Here is a 26,302-nt window from a genome sequence, read left to right on the forward strand (position 1 = left end):
CTCCGAGGCAGTGAATTCCACTGTCGAACAGCCCTGACAGTCAAAAAGTTCTTCCTAATGTTTAGGTGGAATCTCTTTTCCTGCACCTTGGTGATTTCCTCACTGGCGATTAATCCTGGGATAGTCACCCAAAATATCCAGGTTCCCTTGAGATCTCCCCACTGCCGAACCACGGAACACAGATCAGTCCAGTTTCTGGCACTCCTCCCCCCGCCCCCCCTCTTTATCATGGGATTTTCCTGGACCTGCTTGTATATGCGCCTTTTTGAAAAAACACTCCAATGGGAGCTAATAGGAGATGGGGCTGCACATTTGAGGGTCCATAACTTTGGCCCCCATGAACCAAACTTTACCAAACCTGGATGGTATCATCAGAAGGGTCTCCTAAAGATACATATTTCTGTCAGGAGTTCTGGGTAGACAATATAATTGCACCCCTGACAGCAGGAACCCACCCACCCCCCAGGGGCAGGCCTAGATGTCTTCACTAGAAACATGCTGCAGTGAGGATGTTGGAACCTGGATGAAAAGGTGCCGATTCTTTTGAAACTTGGTTGTATCTAGATCAGGGGTAGGGAACCTGCGGCTCTCCAGATGTTCAGGAACTACAATTCCCATCAGCCCCTACCAGCATGGCCAATTGGCCATGCCGACAGAGGCTGATGGGAATTGTAGTTCCTGAACATCTGGAGAGCCGCAGGTTCCCTACCCCTGATCTAGATTAAATTTTCAGTGGGAATTTGGCCCAAGAATCCATTACTCCATGTCCTAGTCTCTGAGGCAGCAGAAAACACGCTTCCTCCTTCTTTGACATGACATCCTTTCAAATATTTAAACATAGCTATCATGCAGTGGTGGGATTCAAATAATTTAACAACCGGTTCTGGTGCTGGGATTCAAATAATTTAATAACTGGTTGTTTATGTTGCACCATTTTTAACTCAACCTCAAGCCCTGCCAAAGTGGTATGAACCTGCTGAATCCCACCACTGCTATTATGTCCCCCCCCCCTTCTGAGCAAGTCAAAGAGAGTGTGGCAGTGAGAGCACATCATATTCCAAAGACTCTCTGAACATCTTAGTCCAAAGGTTCTCTGAACTGAAGAATTTCAGTAGCAATCCAGCAACAATTTAGTCTCTGCTGATTTCAACTGCATTTGACGGCAACTAATTTGCATAGAGCAGTGATGGTGAAACCTTTTGAGACCAAGTGCCCAAATTGCAACCCAAAACCCACTTATTTATCTCAAAGTGCCAACCCCAGCAAAATTTTAAGCCTGAATGCTGAGGTTTTAGCTTAGAAAAACCCGGTTGGCTCCTCTTCCTCTGCTCACTGCTCGAAAGCAGAGGCCAGCCTGCCTCTAGCTCTCCAGCCAGAGTCCAGTCGCAAGACTTTTCTCTGTGCCTCTCTAGCATCTCTGCTCTCCTCTGTGCCCTCCTCAAGCAGCAGCCACCGAGACATTGGTGTCTCCAGGCCCATATCGAATCCGAGTGGCCCAGGCCAGCCCTAGATGTGTATTATTAGTAGGGGTTGATTTTCTCCAGCATCTCAAACATCTAATCCTGTGTAAGGCTCATTAGAGGCTCAGGTGCCACCTCTGGCACTCCGCAAGCTTACAGGTTACGCTACCACTGGAGTAGAGGGAGGGAAGGTTCCATAGTATGGTCCAATCTCATCAGAGCTTAGAAGCTAAGCAGTACTAGGGTGGGACTATACCAAGACAGGTTCTGCAGAAAAAGGCAACAGCAAACTATCTCTGCTTCCCACTTGCCTAGAAAGCCCTTGCTGGGGGCATCATAAGTTGTTTGTGATTTGATGGGACTTTATACACACATTTGAATCCGGATGACCACATGAAGGGAGGGGAGGCTCTCCTTCCCGGTGCCATTTTCCTGATCTGAACTGACATGCTGGGGGATGTATTTATTTAACAACATTTATATCCTGCTTTTCTACCCTCCTAGAGGGTGCCCTTTATGTGCCCAGAAACCAATTCCCAGTATTTACAAACGTAAGAATGCTTTTTGGGAAAGCTTAAAAAAATACCACCAGGCAACTTGCTACCACATGACCTGCAAAACTTACCCCAAGCCTGGCTGTTTGCTTCTGTTGAACAGCAGCCATGCCCACAAGAGTCAGTATCAGAGGTGGGATCCAGCAGGTTCTCACAGGTTCCCGAGAGTAGGTTACTAATTATTTGTGTGTGCCGAGAGGGGTCATTTAATTGCGATTTTAAGCACATGATTTTTGGCCTTAGTGCTGCCTCCCTTCCCAGCAGTAGTGCACAGAACTTAAGAAGCAGTCTAGCAGGAGGTGCACTACTGGCATGCGTGGCAGCTCAAGGCTCTCAAGTGCACTCGCGTGGTTCCTGCCCAAGGGAGACTTCGGCATGCAGCGGCTGCATCCTTTGCCACAGCCCCTTCCCAGGAATGCTCCGTCCCTGGAATGCCCGGTCACGCTGGTCACGCCTGGCCATGCCCCACCCAGCCCCATTGGCGCTACGCCACAGTTTGAATCCCACCACCATGGGAACCTGTTACTAAAATTTTTGGATCCCACCACTGGCCAGTATGATATAGTGGTTACTATTTCGGAAAGAGGAAATAGTGGGGAAGGGGACATGAGACGCCTCCCACTTGTAAAAAAAAATACTCCGATGAAACTACAAGTATGTGGGGAACCATTATCAGTAAACCAGAAATGAAAGTGTGCTCCAAGAATGAAAATGGTGCTAGAGAAGGTGCCCATTATTGTTCTTCACAAATAGGTCAACAGAAACAAAGCATTTCATGCAGCCCTGAAGCAAGAACTTAGTGGAAACAAACCAAGAAGACTCCTCAACAGAACCACGGATGCAGCTATGACTTTAAAGGACATGTATCTGAATAGCAACACCACTCTAAGTATGGGTTGAGAACTGGATGCCCACTGGGAGTCTGCCTACTGCAGAAAATACAGCACCCCATTGAATTTCATCATCATCCAGTTACGCATCAATTAATTTAATGTTATTAATTCCTCATTTTAAATGAAGTCTCCAATTTTTTTTGCTTCTGCATTTGACTTACCGTTACATTGCATCTTAAGTTTTGTAGCTTTCAAGCTGTTTAACACTATATGTTCTTGCGTTTTTTTAATGCCCAAAAGTTGTAAGAATACAACTTAATACACCGTAAGAATGCAAGCGAACTGGTTCAAAAATGTTAATACAAGAGTGGAAGCATTATGACTCACTACTAGATTTATTGAAAGCACAGCACATTTTAGAATGCTTAGCACAGTTTTTAGACATGACAACTATGCAGCATTCAAACCAAATTCAGGAAAGGGCCACTGAAGTTTGGCAGCAAGGCACACACCCTTCCTCAAAACCAATGGCATACTGAATTTCTAATCCAAAAATAAGTGTGAAATAACCAATAAAAGACAATTTTGGAAAACATTCACAAAACAGTACATTTTTGTGACATTAAGTAATATGTCACATTTGTTCTATAGCAAATCCCAAAGTCTTCCACATCATACAATTCGAACCATCTGCCCGAATGTCACAGTTGACAAGATCAGCATCCTTATGCTTTCTGCAAGATTGATCATTTCAGAAATCGAAATCATGGAAATCTAAAAACACACAGCTTAAATCCCAAAAGCCATCAGCCTCCACCTTCCAGCATCTGGTAGATGGTCTGATATAACTGAAAGTGAAGTACAGAAATAAAATCCATGAAGTGAAACAAGATACATCTCATGGCACACTCTTACGTGTTGAGAAGAAAACAGGCAAAGTTCTGTGTGAGATATCAGTTGAACCACAAATTCCTTTATACTGAGATGAGCAAAGAATCGAAACATTTCAGATCATGGGGAAGAGAGTAAAATCAGCATCCAGATCAGCGTTTCCCAACCTTTTCGAGGTCAGGGTACCCTTGACCTCACTAATCATCATCTCATCACTGCACTCCTTGTGCGCCATACCTCCACCTTTCCCCTCCCATTGCCCCTCAAGCTTGCCACACACCCCACCTTCCCTCCCAGGGTGAAAAGGGTAGCACTGGGGTGAAGGGTGGCTCTGACTTCTGTGGCAGGCCTTCTGCCTCTATAATGGGCCAGCTCCATATGTTCTTTGGCGCTGGCCACTGGGTGGGAGACATACCACAAAAATGAGGGGGGGGGGCGGCTAGACAAGCCGCAGTGCAATTCTGGGAGTGCTCACGGCACCCCAGGGTACCAGGGAACCCTGGCTGAGAATGGCTGATCCAGATGTTATGCCTGGCCATCAGTCACAATGCCTGCCAAATTTCAACCTGTGGTCAATGGAGAATTTCTTCTGGTCCAGCACCCATTAATTTCCTCTGTAACACACCCACTTCCTTGGTGCTCTGGATCCAGGCTAGGTCTGCTCACATAATACACCATAGGTGTATGCACCTTACATCTAGAAAACAACTTCCACTTCCTAAAGGATATCTGATTCAAAGGCTCAATCATGCCTAAAAGCAGCATCACCTTAACAGATTGTGGGGTTTCCTTTACTGGAGATCCTACTACTTTAGTATGTAGCCTGTCAACTGGAATGCTCCCATTTTTCTTACATCAACACCTTTAACACTACAACTCTTTGCTGCTTGCCCCATTCTCAGTCAGAACAAAAAAGTATTTTCTCCAGACATCATTTGATATTTTGTGCATGGTTGCAATGTCACCCTCTCATCTATGATTCTAGGCAGAACCAACTAAGTTCTGTCAGTCTCACAAGTTCCTCCAAATGAAAATCCCTACCTTGTTGTTGTGCTTAAGTTATGACTGCCAAGAGGTCCAACTAAAAGTCTTGCAGGTTTATTTATTTACTTCATTTATCCTCTTCCTTTCTCCCCAATGGAGATCCTGAACAGTTTACAGAATTCTAATCTCTTCCACGTTATCCTCACAACAACCCTATGAGATAAGTTAGGCCAAGAGTGTGATTAGCCCAAGGTCACCCAGCAAACTGGCAAGAGTGGAGAGATGAATTGAGGGAGGGGAGGCCTTTCAAGATGGGCTGTAAAGCATCAGTGTGAATTAACGGCGTAAATTCCTACACACAACTGCCACACCGCCAGGCTTGCTTCAGGCTCATGTGGAAATCCGCCTGAATCTCCCAAATCCTGGTCCAACACTCTTCTTCCTAATTGCCACCAGGGTGGCAGGCCTAGGGAGCTCCAGGATGCCATGGATGGAGTACAATTCCCATCAGCCAACTGGCCATGCTGGCAGAGGCTGACGGGAATTGTAGTCCATGAACATCTGGAGCACCATAGGTTGGCCACCCCTACACTACACCTTGTTGGCTCTACAGTCTGTCCATCCAATGTCATTGAAGCATATACATAGTGAAAAACATTTCTTCAGAATTGGGTTACGTGTGAGGATTTTTCAAGCAACAGTCTGGATGCATAAGCTGAATGAAAATCATTACATGGAATTATTTTAAAAAGTGAAAAACAGCAAACAGAACAACACCAAATACACAAAATGGCTCTTCACAAATTTTTTATGCATCAGTTCTCAGACATCTGGTACGTGAAAAACTTATGTCAAACCCACTGAACCCTTCAAACTTGTTCAGAATGCTATATTTCACCTGAAATTAAAAACATGCTTCTTCTAGGAAGGTGATGAAATTCTTTAAAGAAAAGGTCTTTTATATACTGTCGTTTGCTGCTATTTGTTACTTTTCAATTTTTATTGTATTATTTTTACCTAGGCTTAGCGATGGTGGGATTATGATTATTTTTTTCATTTATAGCCTCCTTTTCTTCCATCATTAAATTCCACAGGTCTGAACAAGTTCCAAACCTATCCTCCATGCACTCATTCTGCAGCTGCTAAGTCCAATGTTTGTGTTGTCTGTGCTTATGGATTTCAGTTGCACGTTTCTTTCAACACAAATACAGAGGGGGAAATCCAACTTACGTTAAGCATTTGTAAATCTAACTGATTCGATGGGAGAAGTAAGTGTGCACTTAGCTCTCTGACCAAAATCAATACTAATTACCAAGACTTCACTCTGGCTGGATTACACCTTGTTGGGATAACTTCTACGCATTCATTCTCCACAGGACAACACCTCTATAATGTCCTTTCTCAGGGCTCAGCATCGCATTCCCACTTCTTCCATGGGGCTTTTAAATGTTTTTCTTTTGTACATGTAGCTGGCACGATTGCTTTACCAAAGAGAACCATATGGGGGTAAAGAAAAGCTTTAACATCTTCGGCCTCCTCCAGTTTGCTGGCTGGAAAAGCCACCCCTAAACTGCATGTTCCCACACTGGGGGAAAACACCCAATATACTCACATGTTTTCCAACTAGAAAACAGCAGAGAAGGAAAGGATTAAAATGTCCTTCTCATCCTACCCATTTTTCCTTCTTGGATGTCCACATTCATTCTTGCTCCTTTGGGTGGGGAAAGGTTGTTCAAAATAAACATAAACGAAATCATGATGCATATCTGAGTCCTCATGCTGAAACATTCCTTAATAATTTAGATGCTGTTTGCCCTGAATAATTTTTAGCTACTCTTTCTCCCTGACAGGCCTGGCTAGGCCATCAAGTTGGGAACTCCACGATAGTTTAGATGTGGGCGGGCAACAGATTTATGCAACAGCTTTGCAATACTTGCTAAACGCTAATCACTCCCCGCCAGTTACCTTCCTAGTCGGTCTTTCCCATGATGCTACGAGTCACTCCCTGTCCCACAAACACCAAAATTAGTTTCTACATAGAGCGTTTGAAGACTGGCAGATCGGTAATACCCAGAGTGAACAGCAATAGGAAAGAAAGAGCTGGGGAGGAGATTGAAGCAAGAAGGCGTCAAGCAAGATCAAGAGGAACCAAAAAGGGGGAGGGGGGGGTTAAGGAAGATTGCAAAGAGCAAGGATGAGGGGCAGGGACATTGCCTTTTTCACACACGAGTGACACGACTAACATTCTCTTTATTCCTCAGATTCATGCATGCCTTTTTCTCCATACAACCACTAGTGGCTGCAGGCTATCCCTTTGTATTTAAAATCTGGCCCTCCAGAGGTTAATGGACTACAATTCCCATCAGCCACTGCCAGTTTTCTGGGTCTGTGTTTGTGCATATACTGAGTTTCAAAATCAACCAACAGCTAAACATAAAAACTAGTTTAAGGTGCAATCGTGAAGTGCAATCCAGTCTAAGCCCATTGATTTCAGTGGGTTCAGACTGCAATATCTTTGCTGAGGATTGCATTGTTGGTATCACATTTCAGCCTTTACAGCCGTGTCACGTGAAATGTTACCCTTAAATTCTCTGTTCTTCTATGCTCCTGAGAACACCTTGTTAGCTTCTCTCTACAAGTTCTGAGCAGCAGTACTGAACATAAGAATGAATGGATCTTGAAGCTTTACCGTATATACTCACGTATAAGCTGAGTTTTTCAGCCCTGTTTAAAGGCTGAGAAAAGCCCCCTCGGCTTATAAGCCAGTCACCATTTCTATATATCATCACAAGGAGGTTGGGACAGTCCTCCCCTGCTGCTGGGAAGCTGCTTGTTGAGGGGGGTGAAGTGGAACCTCTGGCAGCCTTGAGTTGGCTGGCTTCAAAACCTCGGTGGTAGGCTCCTAAGGTACCCTGGCTGGCTGGGCTTCTCAAATTGTGGAGTTTTGGGCAGTGACATCAGGGGGAGTCACTGCCCAAATAAGGAACTCCCTCTGCCTGCAGGCTGGGTTTGAGAAAGCCCAGCTAGTGGGCAGGCAGAGGGAGCTCCTTATTTGGGCAGTGACTCCCCCTGATGTCACTGCCCAAATAAGGAGCTCCCTCTGCCTCCCAGCTTCCCACCCTTGGCTTATACCCGAGTCAATAAGTTTCCCCAGGTTTAGACAGTAAAATTAGGTGCCTCGGCTTATACACGGGTCGGCTTATACACGAGTTTATACAGTAATTACCAAAAAAGTTTGACACTGGCATGCTTCCTCCAGCATGCTCATTTGTGGGTCTTTTGTTGTTTTGCTGGTACTGGAAAAACTAGCTGGGAAGCTGGGATCTGACTGCCTGGAGTGTGTGTGTGTTGGCCCTTGCACAAAAACTCCAGCACAAACAATCTGATCCTACTGACCTCGGCAACGCACTCCCAATTACAAATGCACAGGGTAACTATAAAATAGAGGCAGCCTGCCAATGTTTACCTTCCTGGCCAAGGCGTACAAAACTTTTTTCCTCCCAGATCAGCACGTCCTATTATGCATCAGATTGGTTATGTTAAAGCACAATAGCTGCACCACTCCCTGCTATAAATCTGTCCGATCGTAAGGAAAGAATTAAAATATTGTTAAAGAACACCAGCAGTTTGCAAGGGAGATTTTCTTTTCCTAGGGCTTGAGGGGATGATTATTCTGACCAAACCAAATAAAAATTTAGAAAATGCTGAAACACAGCCTGCCTCAAGTGGAACAGCGATCCCTTAGCAGGAAAGAGACAGCTATTAAATGATTCCTTAAGAGAAGAAACACAGCATGCAGCCCGATAATTCAGGATGTGTGTGTGTGTTTATGTGTGTACACATGCACAACCTCTCCAGAGGAAGGGATTCCTTAAGTGAAACAGCAGTCCCTTAGCATCAAGGAGACAGCTATTAAATGATTCCTTAAGAGAAGAAAAACACCCCGCAGCTGTATTAGTCTGGAGATATACCCACACAAACTCTCCAGAGACCTGCTTAAAGAAGTTCAAAAAAATAAAGACAACAAAATCACAAAAAAAACTACTATGTAAGAAATATAAACACTAAAACAGAACAGAAAAATCAACATTCAAACAAAATCTGAGGCTAAAGAGACCATGAAAACAACTAAATGAGACAGAACCCCTTCGTTAAAAACCTGGCTCTGCTTAATGCATAAACGACAGTAAGGTGAACCTTTCAAGGGAAGGTATTGCAATTGTTATGTGCCACCACTGAAAAGGCCCCATCATTGCCATCATCTGCCTCACCTCTACAGGCAGGGCCACAGAGAGACGGGCATGAGAAAAGGATCTTAACTTGTAGGCAGAACATCTAGACCAAACAAACAAATCTCCCTCAAATCAGACACTGCCAGTTCTCAGTACTTTTCTACAGTGTACACATGGGAGACTGAAGACTCCATTCCTTGGTGTATAGATAAATACACTGCAAGTGACACAACTGTGCCTAAAGATCCATATCTGTGTGGAAGGGGATGGGTGAAGAGCAACTACTGGTGCTCAAATGTTATTTATACTCCAGCTTTCTCCACAGTGGGAACCCAAAGAACCTTATACTGTTCTCCTCTGCTCCATCTCATTCGCACCTAGCAAGCTCCATGCCAGAGAGGAGTCTGAAACCTGGGCCTCCCAGATCCTAGTCTGACATTCTAGTCACTACACTACACCCTTGGTTCTAAGCTCTGCTTACATGGGAGGAACTACAGGACTCGGAAGTAAAAAGAAGTACAGTATAATCCTCTCAAACCACTTCCTGTTAATCATAATTAGAGGCAGAGTCCAGTTCAGTAGCCCCTTAGAGTCATAATTAGATGACTTATGCCCCCAAAATCATGTAGGTCTTCAAGGCACTGTGCGTGTGTTAAGTGTTGTTCCAACTTCTGGCAACTTCATGAATTAATGACCTCCCAAACGTCCTATTGTTAACAGGCTAGCTCAGGTTTTGCAAACTTGGGCCATTGCTTCCTTCATAGAGCCAATCTGTTTCAAGTTGCCTTCCTGCTGCCTTCAACTTTTCCTGCTGTTATTGTTTTTTCCAGTGATTCTTATTTTCCCATAATGTGACCAAAGTCGGAGAGTCACAGTTTAATCATTTTAACTTCTAAGGAGAGTTCAGGCTTGATTTGCCCACTTATTTGTCTTTTTGGAGCTCCATGGTATCCATAAAACTCTCCTCTAACACCACATTAAGGTGCTACTAGATTTAGAATCTGGCTCTTCTAGTGCAGGCTAACATGGCAGCTCTATGAAACTATTGTTAGAGATAGTAATTCTTCTTGTCCACAATGTTCAGGCACCCTATATGCTAGTACAAAAACAGGATATATTCATTCATGTTCAGAGGTGTAGCTATGGAAAATGAAGCCCGGTGCAAAATCTGTGTTTTGCTCTCCCCCCCCCCAAATGTTTGTGTGTGTGTGTGTGTGTGTGTTGTATTTTTTAACATTTTTCAGTTTTCGGCCTGCAGGGGGCGCAGTTTTTAGGCTAACAGCATCAAAATTTCAGGGTATTTTTAGGAGACTTATCCTGATGATGCCAGACAGGTTTGGTGAAGTTTGGCTCATGGGGTCCAAAGTTTTGGACTCTCAAAAGTGTAGCCCCCATCTCCTATTAGCTCCCATTGAAAACAATGGGGGCACCCCCTTTGGGAGTCCATAACTGTGGACCCCCTGAACCAAACCTCACCTAACTTGGGTGGCATCATCAGGAGAGTCCTCTGAAAACTCCCTGAAATTTTGGTGCTGCTAGCCTAAAAACTGCACCCCCTGCAGGCCACAAACTGAAAAACACTAAAAATACAAAGAACTGACCTGAAATTTTTGCTGCCCCCCTCCCAGGTGTGCGCCCGGTGCAACGCACACCCCCAATCCCCTTTGTATCTCCGCCTCTGTTCATGTTAAATTGCAGATTCAAATATTACCAAGTACACAGGCAGGGGTTTCCATCCTGACTAACAGTGAGACATAAGTTATCAGTTCCTCTCAGTTCCTGCACCTGTGGTGCCCTGTTCAGACTGAACCAACTGCATATGGTCTTCCCAGACTGAAAAGGTCCAAGGAAGGCTCTATTAAGCCCACTGGGGAAACCCACAAGTGTACATATTTCCCCAATGGGCCAAACAGCTCCCCCATCATTTCAAGTTATGAAAATGCCAGGGGCTAACACTATTTAACTTTCCTTATCCCTAAGGTAAACACTCTACCGTGAAGCAATAAGACATAAACAACCACCTTGTTTCTAACCAGAGGGGAAAGAAATCAAACAATCCTGAACCCTATGTGTTCCTATTTATAAACATGGGGAAATGTCAAGCTTGGGCCCTTTCCAAACAGGCGCGAGTGGGGGTGCGTCGACATAAACAATGCCAATGCACCCCCCCCCCCCCGGACCATTTGCACGGCTTACTTGCTCCTGCTGGCTCCCGTCGCGTTGTGGAGGCCAGAGAATATGTCCCCCTGGCCAGAGCGATGGCGCTGGAGAGGAGGCCAGGGGGGCGTGTCCCTTGGCCTCCACAATGCGACAGGAGCCAGCAGGAGCAGGTATGTTGGCTGGGGAAGGCGGGAGGAAAACGCCGCCTTCCAGCCGCTGCGTGCGAACGGCAGCGGCTGGAAGGCGCCCCTTTTGAAAAACCTCACTCATGGAGCGAGGTTCAAAAGGGGCATTTCCGTTCTGCTTGGGCGCCGCGAGCAGGGCGCTGCTGCCTGCTATGCAAACGCCTCCCCAGGGACAGCGTTTTTGCTGTCCCTGGGACGCTCTATTCCACTCGTGCGGAAAGAGCCTTGGTAAAGGTGAGATTTAAAAAGAAAGTTTTAAAGAATAAATGTAAGGAAACTTTTCTGCTAGACTGAAAATGGAGGAAGGCATTTCTAGCATCATGTTAAATTAAATGTCAAGGAGGAGACGGCAGTGAGTTCACCAGGCTGTGTAGCACTTAACTACAAAATGATAATTGGTGGGTTGTAAAAAAAGGAGAGATTTGTAAAGGCACAAAATGGTAGTTAAACTACCTGGTGCTCCCTTTTAATTCCCATTAGAAAATTATGCTTCCATACACCATTTAACTGCAGAGAAGTTCTCCTATAAAGCTGTCAGTCTTCTCAATTACCTCCTTTTATTTTTTAGAAAGTAAAGCATTTCAAAAGGTGGTTAACCAAGTTAAAAAACCAAACTCCCTCCTCAAAATGCCTCAAGAGCAGGACTAACAACCTAATAATCTGCTCCATCACTCAGCAGAGCACAGGATCTGATGCTGGGAGATCCTTGGGGTCTCTGAAGTGCTGGCTTTTCACATGAAAGGATATTTATAAATGTGAGAGAACATTTGCATATTCAATTCCTCCACCTGCACCTGTACAGTCTTCACCTGCTTTGTCTGAATTGTTTGAACAAATGCCAAGAGGCCCGTTGTGGTTGCAAACACCTCCAGGATTGTTCCCGTACAATCTCAATATATAACTTCTGCCCTAAGGGAGCCGGTAGAGAAGTTATATAAACACTCAAAGCCTAAGCAAACTGGAACCATATGACCTTTCGAAGCCAGGGAATCCAGCCCAAGAGATGGAAGCCTTGAGTGATTTTGGGACTACCATATAGCAAAGTTAGTCTTTGAAAGCTGAAAACTGGCAATGAAAAGAGACAGCTCTCATTCCTTGTGTGTGCAGGGAATATTTTGCAGTTGTTGTGGAACACAGCTCACTTATATTCACACACATACACCGCAGCAACCTGAAGCCTTATACATTACATAAAGCCATATCATTTGACTCTGTCGACTGAATAAACAAAACATTGGTGGAGTAATCACAGAGGAACCGTCCTGCTCCAGGTAACTGAGGCAGTCACTGACAGTAGATTCTGGGCTGGATCCTAACCCCATCCTATACCAATCCCCTAAGCAAAGTTTATTTATTAAAGCGTTTATACACTCCCTTTCGTTTCGGCTGAAGCTTGAAATCTCCTCCCTTCGCTAAAAGGAACCTCCCTTCAACTTAAGTGGCTCTTATGTGGGAGATTGTTCCTTGGAAGATGGTTGTTTCAACGAGCTGCCGTGTTCATCTGCAGTAGAGGAGCTGGACTCGAGTTCCGCAGCAGCACTTTAGAGACCAACAAAATTTTAGAGACCAACAAAAGGGTATAATCTCTGAGACTCAAAGCTCCGTTCATCTGTCTTATGAATGGAACTTTGATTCTCAAAAGCTTATACCCCCAAAATTGTCTTTGAGCATGGCTGGGTGCCCCTCTCTGGTTCCAATCCAAAGCATGTGATTGATGGTAACATATTCCACATCACTGCCGCGACATTTGTCACACTACAAAGTAATCAGTGCTGAATATATAAAGGGTCTTTCCTCAGAGGTGGTGTCACGTCTTTCCAGGTCCAAGGCTTAAATATAGGCTACGCAAATACAACTATGTCAAATTATATAGCCATACCAAGAAGGCAGCAAATCCCTTTTGGGAACAAATGAAGACAAACGATACTACTGACAGTCAAACACTACGACTAGATTAGTAACACATGTGGTATGAGACTAATGTGACACTGCTTCTGTTGTTTCATCTTGTGCAGATGAACAGCACAGAAAAAGTTGTATTTGGCACTGATGTATTTGTAGATTTGTATCTGGGCATCGACATGGGATTGTTTCCCTTTCAATTTTCTGTTCTGACTGTTGCATTAGCTTAGGATACCTCCAGTATGACCACATCTGATTGAAAATGTCTCCTTTTCCTGGAATAAGAGTTTCATTTTTGAAAATAGATTGCATAAATGATTAAAAAGAGATGGGGTCAACAATTTGAATATTGCAATATGTAGGTACTTAGAGGTTATAACTGATATATATATAAAGCTTAGAGGTTATAACTGAAGACATGGACTGCAGAACATAAGAACATAAGAACATAAGAACAAGCCAGCTGGATCAGACCAAAGTCCATCTAGTCCAGCTCTCTGCTACTCGCAGTGGCCCACCAGGTGCCTTTGGGAGCTCACCTGCAGGATGTGAAAGCAATGGCCTTCTGTGGCTGTTGCTCCCGAGCACCTGGACTGTTAAGGCATTTGCAATCTCAGATCAAAGAGGATCAAGATTGGTAGCCATAAATCGACTTCTCCTCCATAAATCTGTCCAAGCCCCTTTTAAAGTTATCCAAGTTAGTTGCCATCACCACCTCCTGTGGCAGCATATTCCAAACACCAATCACACGTTGCGTGAAGAAGTGTTTCCTTTTATTAGTCCTAATTCTTCCCCCCAGCATTTTCAATGGATGCCCCCTGGTTCTAGTATTGTGAGAAAGAGAGAAAAATTTCTCCCTGTCAACATTTTCTACCCCATGCATAATTTTGTAGACTTCAATCATATCCCCCCTCAGACGTCTCCTCTCCAAACTAAAGAGTCCCAAACGCTGCAGCCTCTCCTCATAAGGAAGGCGCTCTAGTCCCTCAATCATCCTCGTTGCCCTTCTCTGCACTTTTTCCATCTCTTCGATATCCTTTTTGAGGTGTGGCGACCAGAACTGAACACAGTACTCCAAGTGCGGTCGCACCACGGCTTTATATAAGGGCATGACAATCTTTGCAGTTTTATTCTCAATTCCTTTCCTAATTGTCCCCAGCATAGAGTTTGCCTTTTTCACAGCTGCCATGCATTGAGTTGACATTCCCATGGAACTATCAACTAAGACGCCCAAATCCCTTTCCTGGTCTGTGACTGATAGTACTGACCCCTGTAGCGTGTATGTGAAGTTTGGATTTTTTGCCCCTGTGTGCACCACTTTACATTTTGCTACATTGAACTGCATTTGCCATTTCCTAGCCCACTCACCTAATTTATCAAGGTCCGCTTGGAGCTCTTTGCAATCCTTTGCGGTTCTCACCACCCTACATAATTTGGTATCATCTGCAAACTTGGCCACCACGCTACCCACCCCTACTTCCAGGTCAACAATTGTAGAAAACTACAATTAATACAACTGTGGATTTGTTTACACCATTTTTTCCTGAAATTCCTTTACTATGAAATGGCTCTGAAAAGAAACTGTCTACTTACTGCAGCCATACATGCCTTGCTCTTGAAGAAAATTTACTCTGTCTCTTTAATCCATGCTGAATCAACAGACACGGTCCCATTCCCCTTTAAGGAGTCACTAAACTCATCATTAAATGCATCAAGAAAAAGATCAGTCAATGACTGAAACATAATGTCAGGAAACAAGCATATCCAATTAGCAGGCCTGAGCTATTAAGGATGGATTAAAAAGGGATAGCTACTAATATGACTTATTTACAACTCAATCATCAGTTGAGGGCTAGGAAATTGAGCAGAGTACAGCATCTTTTTCATCCTGTATCATGCTCCATCCCATTGAGCTCAGAAAATAGTCGGGGAACATACAGCGCTCAGTTCCCAATGCCGGATTAACCTAGTAGTAAAACTAGCATATGTTATGGGGCCCACATTTTTGAGAGCCCCACACTAAACGTTTGCAAGCTGTTTGGTGAAATCAGCACCTCACTGTATTCTAACGATCTAGCAGCGCTGTTGTTTACATGCCAGGGAACCTGCATGCTGCATGGTATGATTTGTGGGTTCTGCGTGTTTGCAGGAATGTGGGGTACCTTGTTGTGTCATAAGCACAGGCATGGTGTCTTTTGTGCCATCTCCCACACTCTCAACCTCATACTGAGCACTAAACATGAACTTCTGCATGAAACAGACACTTCCAGAAATAACAAATTTGTTCATTCTAAGTCTAGAAAATGTCACTTTTACACTGTAGCTTTCTTTTGATATTTGAAATTGATATCTATGTGTAGGTAGAAGAAGAGTTTGGATTTATATCCCCCCTTTCTCTCCTGCAGGAGACTCAGAGGGGCTTACAATCTCCTTGCCCTTCCCCGCTCACAACAAACACCCTGTGAGGTGGGTGGAGCTGAGAGAGCTCCGAGAAGCTGTGACTAGCCCAAGGTCACCCAGCTGGCGTGTGTGGGAGTGTACAGGCTAATCTGAATTCCCCAGATAAGCCTCCACAGCTCAGGCGGCAGAGCGGAGAATCAAACCCGGTTCCTCCAGATTAGATACACGAGCTCTTAACCTCCTACGCCACTGCTGCTCCTTGTTAGCAATATTATTGAAGTGAACAACATTTGTTGTATTAACTGGCTGTATAGCAAATGAAAAAATTACTTTACTATGCAAAATTAAATTACTTTACTATGCAAGAAAATAATTTATGTTTTAATATTTATGTGCATTTTTAAAAAAAATTAGGGTCTCTTTAGAGTATATGATGCAGGCCCCACAGTAGCTTAACTTGGCCCCATCAGTTCCTGTTCCCATTTGAAAGTGTCCATTCTGGCGACAAAACCCTATAGGGAGTTAGTTTCTGCTCCTCATACACTCACCTGCTTAACAAACAAAATAATCTGGCATGGATCACTATCCAAACTCCAAAATTCAACTGGAAACCAAATGCATCAATGACATGTCACCGGAACATGGCAGAAAAACCAATCTTAGCAGCCCAGGATCCCAACCTTGTTGAACCTGTAGGCACGTTTGAAGTTTTGGGAACAGGGAATAGACTCCAAAGTACAAGAAGAATTTGGACCAGAAGAAGTCTCAAAGCAGCTTATAAAGTCCTTCCCTTCCTCTCCTTACATCAGACACCTTATGAGGTAGGTGGAGCTGAGAGAGTTCAGAAAGCCCAAGGTCACTCAGCAGGCATCATGTGGAGGAGTAGGAAACAAACTTGGTTCACCAGATTAGAGTTCACAGCTCAAGTGGAGGAGTGGGGAATCAAACCCAGTTCTCCAGATTAGAGTCCACAATCTTAACTTCTGCATCATGCTGCCATGGGTAGGATACAGTCACAGAATGGTCAGGTCCAATCACAAAACACTGAGAGGATTAACAAGGTAATAAGAGGTTCCAGGCCAAGCCTCTTGCTATGATTAAGGCAGCTGGTGTGCCCAGTGAACATAAAGATGAGGCATACTAGGAGTGACGAAGGGAGGGAGAACTGTGCCCGGGGTATGAACTGCCCATACACGCCCTTCCCACCCCCACCCCCCACCCCCCAAACACCTGACATGCCCCCGGCCCCACCTCCCCACATGACTGCAATGGCGGCACCTGGGACAAGCAGCCCCTGGATGTCCCCACTGCAGCTATGCCCCTGCATACTAGGCTGTTCTGAAGCACAGCCTGTGCCATCAACACAGAGAAAAGCCAGGATTGACTCCTTGCTTTGAAGAAGAAGCCAAGTGGGTACCAGGAAACACATCACAGGTGCCACTGTGCCCACAATCATCACATCAGGGGGTCAATGCACTGAGAACTGACCTATGCAAACTTCACTGCGGCCCATGCCAACCCCACCACATCAAGCAGAACTGCAGCAGTGTTTCGTGGATTGCATCCTTCAGTTACCATCACAAAGCCCCTTCCTTTCCCACATTTCTTCCTTGAACTAAATCAGCACATTACAAAAACAGGACAAGGGACAGAGACCGAGCACTCCTTTTCCAGCCACCGCCATAAAAGCAACTGTATGTGTGTTGCAAACACCGAGCAATTATTTGAATGCCATACCTGAATACTGCCCCTGCAGCTTTGCGCAGGACAGAAAGGCTGCTGTGCCGCTGTTCCTCTGGAGATGCAGGGTGGCAGGAGTTCCACGTCCCCTTGTGAGCCACACGGTGCTTTCTGTTCTCCTTGCTAGATGAAGAAAGCTGCAAGGAAGCAGCATGGAGGGAAACCACGGACTGCCGAGCCAACCTTTGGCACACCACTCCATTTTTGCTAATTAAGCATTGAGAGAGAAATCAAAATCTTATATGAGAAGAAGGCTTGCCATTTCCTATTCATTCACACAGAATGAACTACCATTTAGGATAGCTCATTCAGCCTGCCTCCAAATGTCTTGTTAATCCATAGAGATTAGCACATTTTTTATCCCTTATTTCCAAGGGATTCAGAGTAGCATACATTTTCTCTCCTCCATTTTGCCTATGAGTTAAGTCAAAAAGAGAGAGAGTGGGGAAGGGGGACAGAGAGTGGGGAGAAAGGGGGGAGAGAGAGAGGGAGGGAGGGTGGGTGGGTGAGAGTCAGAGAATGTATAGTATTTGGCTCCAAATGAGTTTCAGGCCTCAGTGAGGATATGACATATAGCCTGACATATAACCACTACAATCACACTGGTTTTCTGCAAACAGAGACTAACAAATATAATTCAAGGGAAACATCCCTGTTTGGACACATGATTTGAAGGCAATCGATGCTCGTAGTGCAAAGAGAGTAAAGTCATTATAACTTTCTGGAAATGCAAATCTCTGTTTTGGAGGTTCCATGAACATCAGGGTCCATGAACATCTGAAGTGCCAGAGTTGGACACCTCTGCATTAAAGGCTCCACAGGCTGCAGAAAGGGTCGCCAGCTCAGAACTGGCAAATTCCTGAAGACTTTGGGGGTGCAGGGTGTGATTTGGGGAGGGTGGGATCTCAGCGTAGTATGATGCCATGATGAAATCCACCCTCCAAAGCAGGCATTTTCTCCACAGGCCATCTGAAAATCAACGGTTAATAGTGGGAGATCTCCAGGCGATACTAGAGGTTGGCAACTCTACTTCAGGCACTGAGAAGTAGTAAAATACAAGCCACAATGCTGTTTGTTTGGTTAAGATTCATCAGTAGAGGCTCTGGAGGTCTAAAGCTAATTAGATTGTTCACCAATCACCTTTTCCCCTCCCATCTGCTATTCTTTTAGATGAGCTCCTCCCGTATCAGCGGCTAACTATTGTGCTTTACAGCTTCAATAACTTTATACAGCTGCCCCATCTGGACAGTAGAGCTTCCAGAAATAAGGCTGCCTGGTCCATGTGCCCTGCTGTCATGATGCTGCCATGGGGGGGGGGGGTCCCCTTCGCTTTTGCAGGTGCTGCGTTATCACTCCTGGCTGTGGCCTTGGAGTTCTGCGGCTGGAAGGAGGCTCCAGGCTGGACAATATGAACTGTCTGCTTCTCATATTGGGTGGGGGGGGGGGGCGGGGAATCTCACACTCATATTATCAAGAGTTTGGCGCACTTCCTGACATGTCTTCAGCAAAAGCCTTGAACCCATCAATGATTTACTGTCTGAATGGGGAATCTGACACATGCATCTTTATATCTATACCACAGGCGTCAAACTCATGGCCCTCCAGATGTTATGGACTACAGTTCCCATAATCCCCTGCCAGTTGATGAGAATTGTAGTCCATAACATCTGGAGGGCCGCGAGTTTGACACCTATGATCTATACTAACTTGTTATTAAGCAAGAGTGTAGCAGTTCATGGGGCTCCGTATTTTACATCTGTACAACTTCATTTTTCTTCTAAAAGGGAGATGCCGGATAACGACAACAGGACCGGAAGAACTTTGCAATTTGCGTCACTTGCCCAAGTTTGTTTATTTTTTTAATCTTTAGGGGCTTCTTCCTTCCCATGTTACCAAATATCTTACAATATTACTATTAAAAGCATCTTACATGGTATGAGTGGGTATCATGTATTCAAAGGAAATTAAATGTGGGGGGGGGGGGATTGCTAGTTAAATGCAAGTTAAATGCAAAATGCATCACCTCCCATTTATGCCCCCAAGGGCCTAAAGTATTAAGATGAGAGGGGGGTGATTTTGCCACCTTATTCCTGATCTTCTTCTTGGCCTCTTTCCCACAAGCCTGTAGAGAGAGCCAACACCACTTACTTCACTGGGCTGTAGTTTGGCTCATTATGGCCAGTATAGGCAGCCATGAAGGTCCAGTCGAGAGAGGAAGACATCTTGAAAAAGGGCAAGAACGACACAGGCAACTCAGCAGACCTTCCTCCAGCACCATTCCCTCTTCTCTAGCATCAAGCCAATGGTAGCCACTTGTGACAGTAGTAGCAGTGCCTTAACGGGACCTAAGAGTGGCAGACTCTAATCTGGAGAACAGGGTTTGATTCCACACTCCTCCACATGAGCGGCAGACTCTAACCTGATGAACTGGATTTCCTTCCCCATTCCCACACATGAAGCCTGCTGGGTGACCTTGGTGCTTGCTGAGGGAGAGGAAGGGAAGGCGTTTGTAAGCACCTTTGAAACTCCTTACAGTTGAGAAAGCCAGGGTATAAATCCAAACTCTTCTTCTTCTAACTGCAGCACATTCATTGGGGTACGTACAGCCTTCTACTGATCCAGGAAGCACCAATGGGGTATATTGGGGGGGGGGGGGGCGCGTAGCTAGGCACTAAGGGAGACCCCAATCCAAGAAATTAAAAATATTTCAGCAGGGAGTTCCAAGTCTTCAAGCTCACCTAAATAGATTCAGGATGGGTAGCTAGACTCAGGCCCACCTAAAGTTGAGTGCGGTATCTCAGTGTACATATCTAGCTCATCCTTTTTCTACAGCTTGAGGGCAAAATGTCCAGCCATTCTGTTTCAGACAGGCATCAACTATCCATCAGTGGCACCCTAAACAGTGTTACAGTTTTCTAAATCCATTGAAGGGAATATCCTAGAAGGGTGCGACCCTGCTTAGGAAGGTATCACTTACCACTGCCTTATAAATTTGAAGGGATGTCATGTTGGTGAGGGAGCAAACTTGTTTTCTGCTACTCCAGAGACCAGGACCAGGAGTAATGGGTTCAAGGTGAAGGAAAAGACATTCCACCTAAACATCAGGAAAAACTTCCTGACAGTCAGGGCTGTTCAATAGTGGAATGAACTACCTCGGAGTGTGGGGGAGTCCCCTTCTTTGGAGGTTTTTAAAGAGAGGCTAGACAGCCATCTGTCAGGAGTGCTTTGATTGTATGTTTCTGCATGGCAGGGGGTTGGACTTGGTGGTCCTTGGGGTCTTTTCCAACTCTATGATTCTATGAAATAAGTCCACAAATATAACTCAGCCCATCTGCCCTCATGTCCGGTGTACTAACACAAGACAGCCTCTGCCGTTTGTAGCTTCCTTGCCTGGCGTTAATTATTACTCACCCCAGGTGACTACATGGCTGGTTCTCCCACCCCCACCCCCACCCCCTCTTTTTAAGGAAATCAATACATCACAACGTAAATAACACATATACATGTAGGAAGGTGACTTAGCAACTACAGTGATGGCTTTGACAATTTTGTGATTTTGCTTGCTAGATCAATGACACCAAAACTGGTAAAAAAAAATGTTGCTCACTCACAAGCTGAGTCTGTTTTGGGAAAGCAGGAAACCGTCATATACCAAGCAGACGCCAAACACTGTGATCCCCGTTTCCTTTACGAGCATTGCACAAGTCCCAAGAAATAAACTAAGCAGCAAGGAGAAGAATGAAGAAGTCGGAGGGAAATGTTCCCCAACGTAAAGCTGATCCACGCTCCTGCAAAGAAAACCAAAGGAATAACTAAAAATAAACCGTAGTTGTTGGTCTAGTAATCAGATTTCCTTTAATTAGAAACGAAATCTTCAGTATAATGGCAGTTAGCAAGACAGCCTACAGCGTAAATGCAAACTAAAAGGCTTTTGCTAGCGAAAAATAGCAAGGGAGACAAATACAAGGGCAAAAAAGATTTAAAAACCACAATGGCTGGGAAGAGACAGAAGAGGAACCAGTAAAAACAGAAGGGAAAGAATCAAAGGCAGGAATTACCTCAGCAAACCTGAAGGGACAACATGGAGGGTGGGGTCACTACCCTCAGGCAACATGTCAAGGTGCCACAAAGTGATCACTGCTGAAATGTGATTGACCCCCATGCCTCCAAGTTGCCACGACAACCAAGCAATGCTTCCCCCCTTCCTACCCTACAAGCCTGTTTGTCATTATCTACCCCACAGGGTGGTATGTGTGGTTCTGTCACCCCCCCCCCCCCCCGCACTAACCAGACTCTGGGGTGCAGAACACAGTTTATTGAACAGGATCAAGAGCTTACAGCAACCAACAATTCATTGCTGGAACTAAAGTTCAAAACAGCAGTTCAGGGTTAAAAACTCTTTAACTCTCTCCCTTGGAATCCTAGTGGGGTGAAGTAATTACCAACGGCCTAAGCAAAGCAGGGTATTCAAGGTTGACCCACAGATAAGACAGGTGCTACCTGCTGAAGGGTGAGAAAGCAATTTCGTGCCCAAAGCTGGAAGGAAAACATGCCAGGGGTTTCCCACACCACATTCTCCCAGTCCTTACCAAAAATCCATGGCAAAAGCAAGGAGGAAAGCTACCATCCCAATAGATTCTCACCAGATCCCAATAGATTCTCACCCAATAGATTCTCACCAGATACAGCAAGTTGGGGCACTTTACATGGTTGACTCAGCAACATGTGACTGTCACTTACTTTAACACACTAGTAGGACAACCAATGAAACCAACCTCACAGCCCACAACGGGATACAGGGAAAGTCAACAGAGATGTCCCCTACTTGCCTTCATTCAGAGGAAAATCAAGGCAAAACAGGAGGAATCACTGGTAAGGACACGGTAGCACACTCCTTCACTGCCCCCCAGATAATACCTGTACCCTTTCAAGCAACTCTTCCCCTTTAACCCAGCTGTCAAAAATGGGGACGTACTTTGGAGAGGAGCAAAAATGTTCACAAAATTTGGTTCCGCTCTATAAGCAGTGAACAAACACAGTTTTGGTCAGCCCCTCACACTGGAATCCTGAAATATTTTCAACAGATTTTACACAATCCATCAAGCCACATTAAAGAATTTCCCCTTATACACTGAGTAACCTTGAACATGACTATGTTTGATGTAAAAAGGAAACGCTTTCAAAGAGAAATAAGCACTCTGCAAGCTATTAATCTTCATTGTAGAGTTGCAAGAAACCAAACATTTTTAAAGCATGCGAACTGCCATTCTTTACTTTCACAGCCCAGAGACTATGACAGGAATTCCCCATAAGCAGAAGATTTAATTATTTATTTATCCATGTAATAACCCCTACTTCAACAGGATAAGACTTTTAAGTATGCAGGCAATTTAACCACATATAAATCATATTCCCCGATGCAAAATTCTTTACTGGCCTAGAAGTTCCAGCACATTTTATTTCTTCAATTGCTGATCGCACACGACCTTTTGCTAAACTTGTCATTTTTTTACTGCCTTGTATAATAAATCTTGTTTAATTATGTTTTTTTGTTACTTGAATCTTGGATACTTCCTGCCAGTTTTTCCCTGCTGGTTTTTATCACTTGGGGTTTAGTGGAAGACAGCTTTCTTCCTTTATTTATGATTTTGTGCTGTGTCCCCTCCCCCTTGTTTTTTCCCCCCTAATGCTTATTTCATTTTTATCTGGCCTTTCTTCCTAAAGGGAGTCAAGGAGGCATACTCCTGGGCAGGATCCTATTCAGGGACTATCCAAACCCAGACCTGCTGAGATTTCGTATCCTATATCGTTCAATGTCGTAAGCCTCACTGGGGACATAATAAAGGTCTTCATAAACAAACAAAAATGGAAATTCCATTGACTCACAGGTCTTCCCAAGGAGATTAAACAGAGATGAAAGCCCAGTGATGAACATGTCTTATGAGGCTGCCCCACCACCACCACACTCACAAGCATGACAGAGTCCACGCACAAAAGCTTGGATAGCAGGCTCTAACTATACAGAGGTGAACAGGGTAAATCACTGCACACCTAGATTGCGTGGTATGGCACCAATCAGGACCGTCCTGACACAAAGCCAATACTCCCAGTCTCAAAAACAAATTCCCACTCCCAGGAACCATCATTCTTGAGGCTCACCTAAATATTATGAAAATAGATGTGAGAGGGATGTATCAGAGGGCAGAGGTTACAAAAGTTTCCCCATCTACTGCTCCTCCACTTAAAAATCATACCTACACGTGCTCTTCTCTCCACCTCCCGTACAATTCTGAACACACTTTCCTTTGTGTAAATGCATTTGAAAACCTACAGTGGGAAACATTTGAAGCAGAGAAGCATAGGCGGGGGAAGAATTGGACCCCTTCCCCTCCTGTTCCTCCACTCTGTAGCAGTCGCAAAGCTACAAGGGGACAGGGGGGTGCGCCGTGCACCGGGCGCATGCCTGGGGGGTTCGGAAAATCTCCCCCAGGCCCCTCCCCTTTCCCCGCCCCCACAGCGCCCCTTGTGGCGCCCACCCCACCCCCCTTCCCACACTTATCTTAGTTCCTTTCCTTTTTCAGAACTTTTTCAGGCTGCAAAAGGCCTGTTTGCAGTAAAAACGGCCTGAGGAACTACAGTTCCCAGGAGACCTTGGGGCTCACAAGGTCTCCTGGGAAGTATAGTTCCCATCAGGCTGTTTTTACAGCAAACATGCCTTTTGCAGCCTGAAAAAGTTCTGAAAAAGGAAAGGAACTAAAGTAAGTGTGGAAAGGGGGGGGGCCGCGGGGGGGTGTGTGGCACGGGGGGCAGAAAATTAGAATGTGCACCAGGTGCAGTTTGGCCCAGCTACGCCTCTGCTCTGTAGGATTCCCTTCAGAAATATCTTTTTTTTTTTTAGAAGGCCACCCTGTTGGGTGTATACATATATCAGCAGAGTAGAACAGAGGAGACAGATTCTCAGTTGCTTTTTATAAATGAGTTCACTAACTATAAGGGAGATTACATGGAGATAAAATAAGAAAGCCTTTCTTCCCTGTAACACATCTACATTACTGTACGATTGGTTACACCTTGCTACCTATATGCTGTCTCACATGATGCCGTCTACCTCGTGTCTCCTCTCTGGTGTCGTGTCTGATCAAACAAAGAAACAAGAGTTAACTTTATAACTTCAGATGTACCTGCTCACTGACATGTAAGCAATGGCTGTCTGGCTGACCAATAGCTAATCAACAGATCAGGGGATAAACAGTGACTTCAGCAACTTGTTTACATACAAACAGTTAACCCTTTTATAACTGAGTTGTGACAGACACTTGCGAAATCCCAATACTCCCAAGGTTCAAAAGTCTGCAATACCAGTAATGAAAAACGCCACTGCCTGTAGGAGGTGTGCACCACAAACACTGCTACGGTATTGATGTAGGAGGCAACACAACAGGAATGCTGGTCCCCTGCCGCTCAATGTGCTATAACAGCATCCAGTTCCCTTAATTTAATGCACATAGTTGAGCTGCTGCTGCTGCTAGCTACCATTCCCCACCCACTGCACAGAAAGAAGAGACAAGAAAAGAAATAAGGTTACAGAGGGTGTTGTATGTAGGGATTGGCAGGATAAAGCAAATCCCCCTCGCTGTGACGTCTTATTTATTTGTTCTCCCCTTTGAAAATAAGTATCCCAGCCAATTTTTTTTTTAGTTTAAAAAGCCATACCTATTATAGGAGAGAAACGCCAACAGAAACAGAAGACAGGCCAAGACATCTGCTCTGCCTACTATACCCGTTACCTAAAAAGAAATGAAAAATGTGTTGCATTAATAATTGAACAACAACGCTATATTAAAATGCTTCGAACAATTATCAACATTTGTCTTTTGTTTCCGTGCAGCAATGTTGTTCCTGACATTTGTCTCTCTTTAATATTTGCCAGAAGATATTTAAGGATATTACTATTTCAGCAGGGAGCAAAAATTAATGGTGCTGTGTTTCACATTTCATTAACACCAATGATTCATCTAGTTCAGGGCTCTGACTGTTCTTTGTCCAAATGAACAGCGTTTGATATTTCGTTCAGGCTTGCAATATTTCTTCTTCCTCCATCCAAGTTTTCAACATTCCACCCAATTTTCCCAGAATTCCCTCACAGTCCTTAGAATGACTGAGAAACAGAACCAGTAGATTGGGCTGCAGGGGACAGATGAATCCCCTGATGTTGCCACCTAGTGCAGATATTCAGACATTTACTGCTCTTGGATTGGAGGTTCCCTTGATGAGCAGCCACTGGTGGACCTCTCCTCCATGAACCTGTCTAATATCCTTTTAGAGCTATCCATGCCAGAGGTCATTACTACATCTACAGCCAGTGAAATGCACAATTTAAATGCTCATTGGCTGAAGAAGTGGTTCTGTTTCCACACTGCATACAGCAATCTCACTAATGCACAGTAAAATAAAGGAACTTCTTAAAATGGCACGAAACAAATTAATTAGTCCAGGTGAGATTTTTTGACAGAGGGAAGGTGATCAAGTTAGGAGACATGTTAGACTTATATTAAAAGCAGAGAGTCAAACACCAAGTAGGCCTCAAAAGGTCATTGACACAATCCTCTTCACATGGTCGGACCTGCGTGGCGTAGTGGTTAAGTGCTTGCATTGCCGCTCACATGGTCAGGAGTTTGAGCCCCCTGTGGGTCAGATATCCTGGCAGCTGGCTCATGGTCAACTCAGCCATCCATCCATTCTTGGTCAGTAAATGAGTGCCTAGCTCATAGGTAGGGGGTAAAGAATAGCTGGGGAAAGCAATGGCAAACTACCCCACAACAGAGGCTTGCCTATAAAATCACTGCTCGCAGTGGTACCCCAGGGTCAGACACGAAGGGGAAACTTTACCTTTTTTCTTCACATGGTAGGTTAGAACACAAAAACTGTATTTCTTGATTAAAGATCCATTTGCTACACACT

At 44.7% G+C, this 26,302-nt stretch overlaps 1 protein-coding gene across 3 annotated transcripts in view; it reads right to left on the reverse strand.

Annotated features, from left to right (window-relative positions):
- The window catches only part of TMTC1 (transmembrane O-mannosyltransferase targeting cadherins 1), a 174,689-nt gene that overhangs the window by 131,285 nt on the left and 17,102 nt on the right, over window positions 1-26,302 (reverse strand). For 2 of the 3 annotated variants that reach the window (XM_048501223.1, XM_048501222.1), the window contains exons 3-5: window positions 25,055-25,128; window positions 20,953-21,129; window positions 17,339-17,548 (exon numbers count right to left, since the gene is read on the reverse strand). In XM_048501223.1, coding sequence (XP_048357180.1) covers window positions 17,339-17,548; window positions 20,953-21,129; window positions 25,055-25,128 — 461 coding nt within the window. The remainder of the gene's footprint in view (window positions 1-17,338; window positions 17,549-20,952; window positions 21,130-25,054; window positions 25,129-26,302) is intronic. The other variant, XM_048501224.1, reaches the window with a different exon arrangement.

Source organism: Sphaerodactylus townsendi, linkage group LG06 (genome assembly GCF_021028975.2).
Source record: "Sphaerodactylus townsendi isolate TG3544 linkage group LG06, MPM_Stown_v2.3, whole genome shotgun sequence".
In the NCBI taxonomy this organism is placed as follows: domain Eukaryota; kingdom Metazoa; phylum Chordata; class Lepidosauria; order Squamata; family Sphaerodactylidae; genus Sphaerodactylus; species Sphaerodactylus townsendi.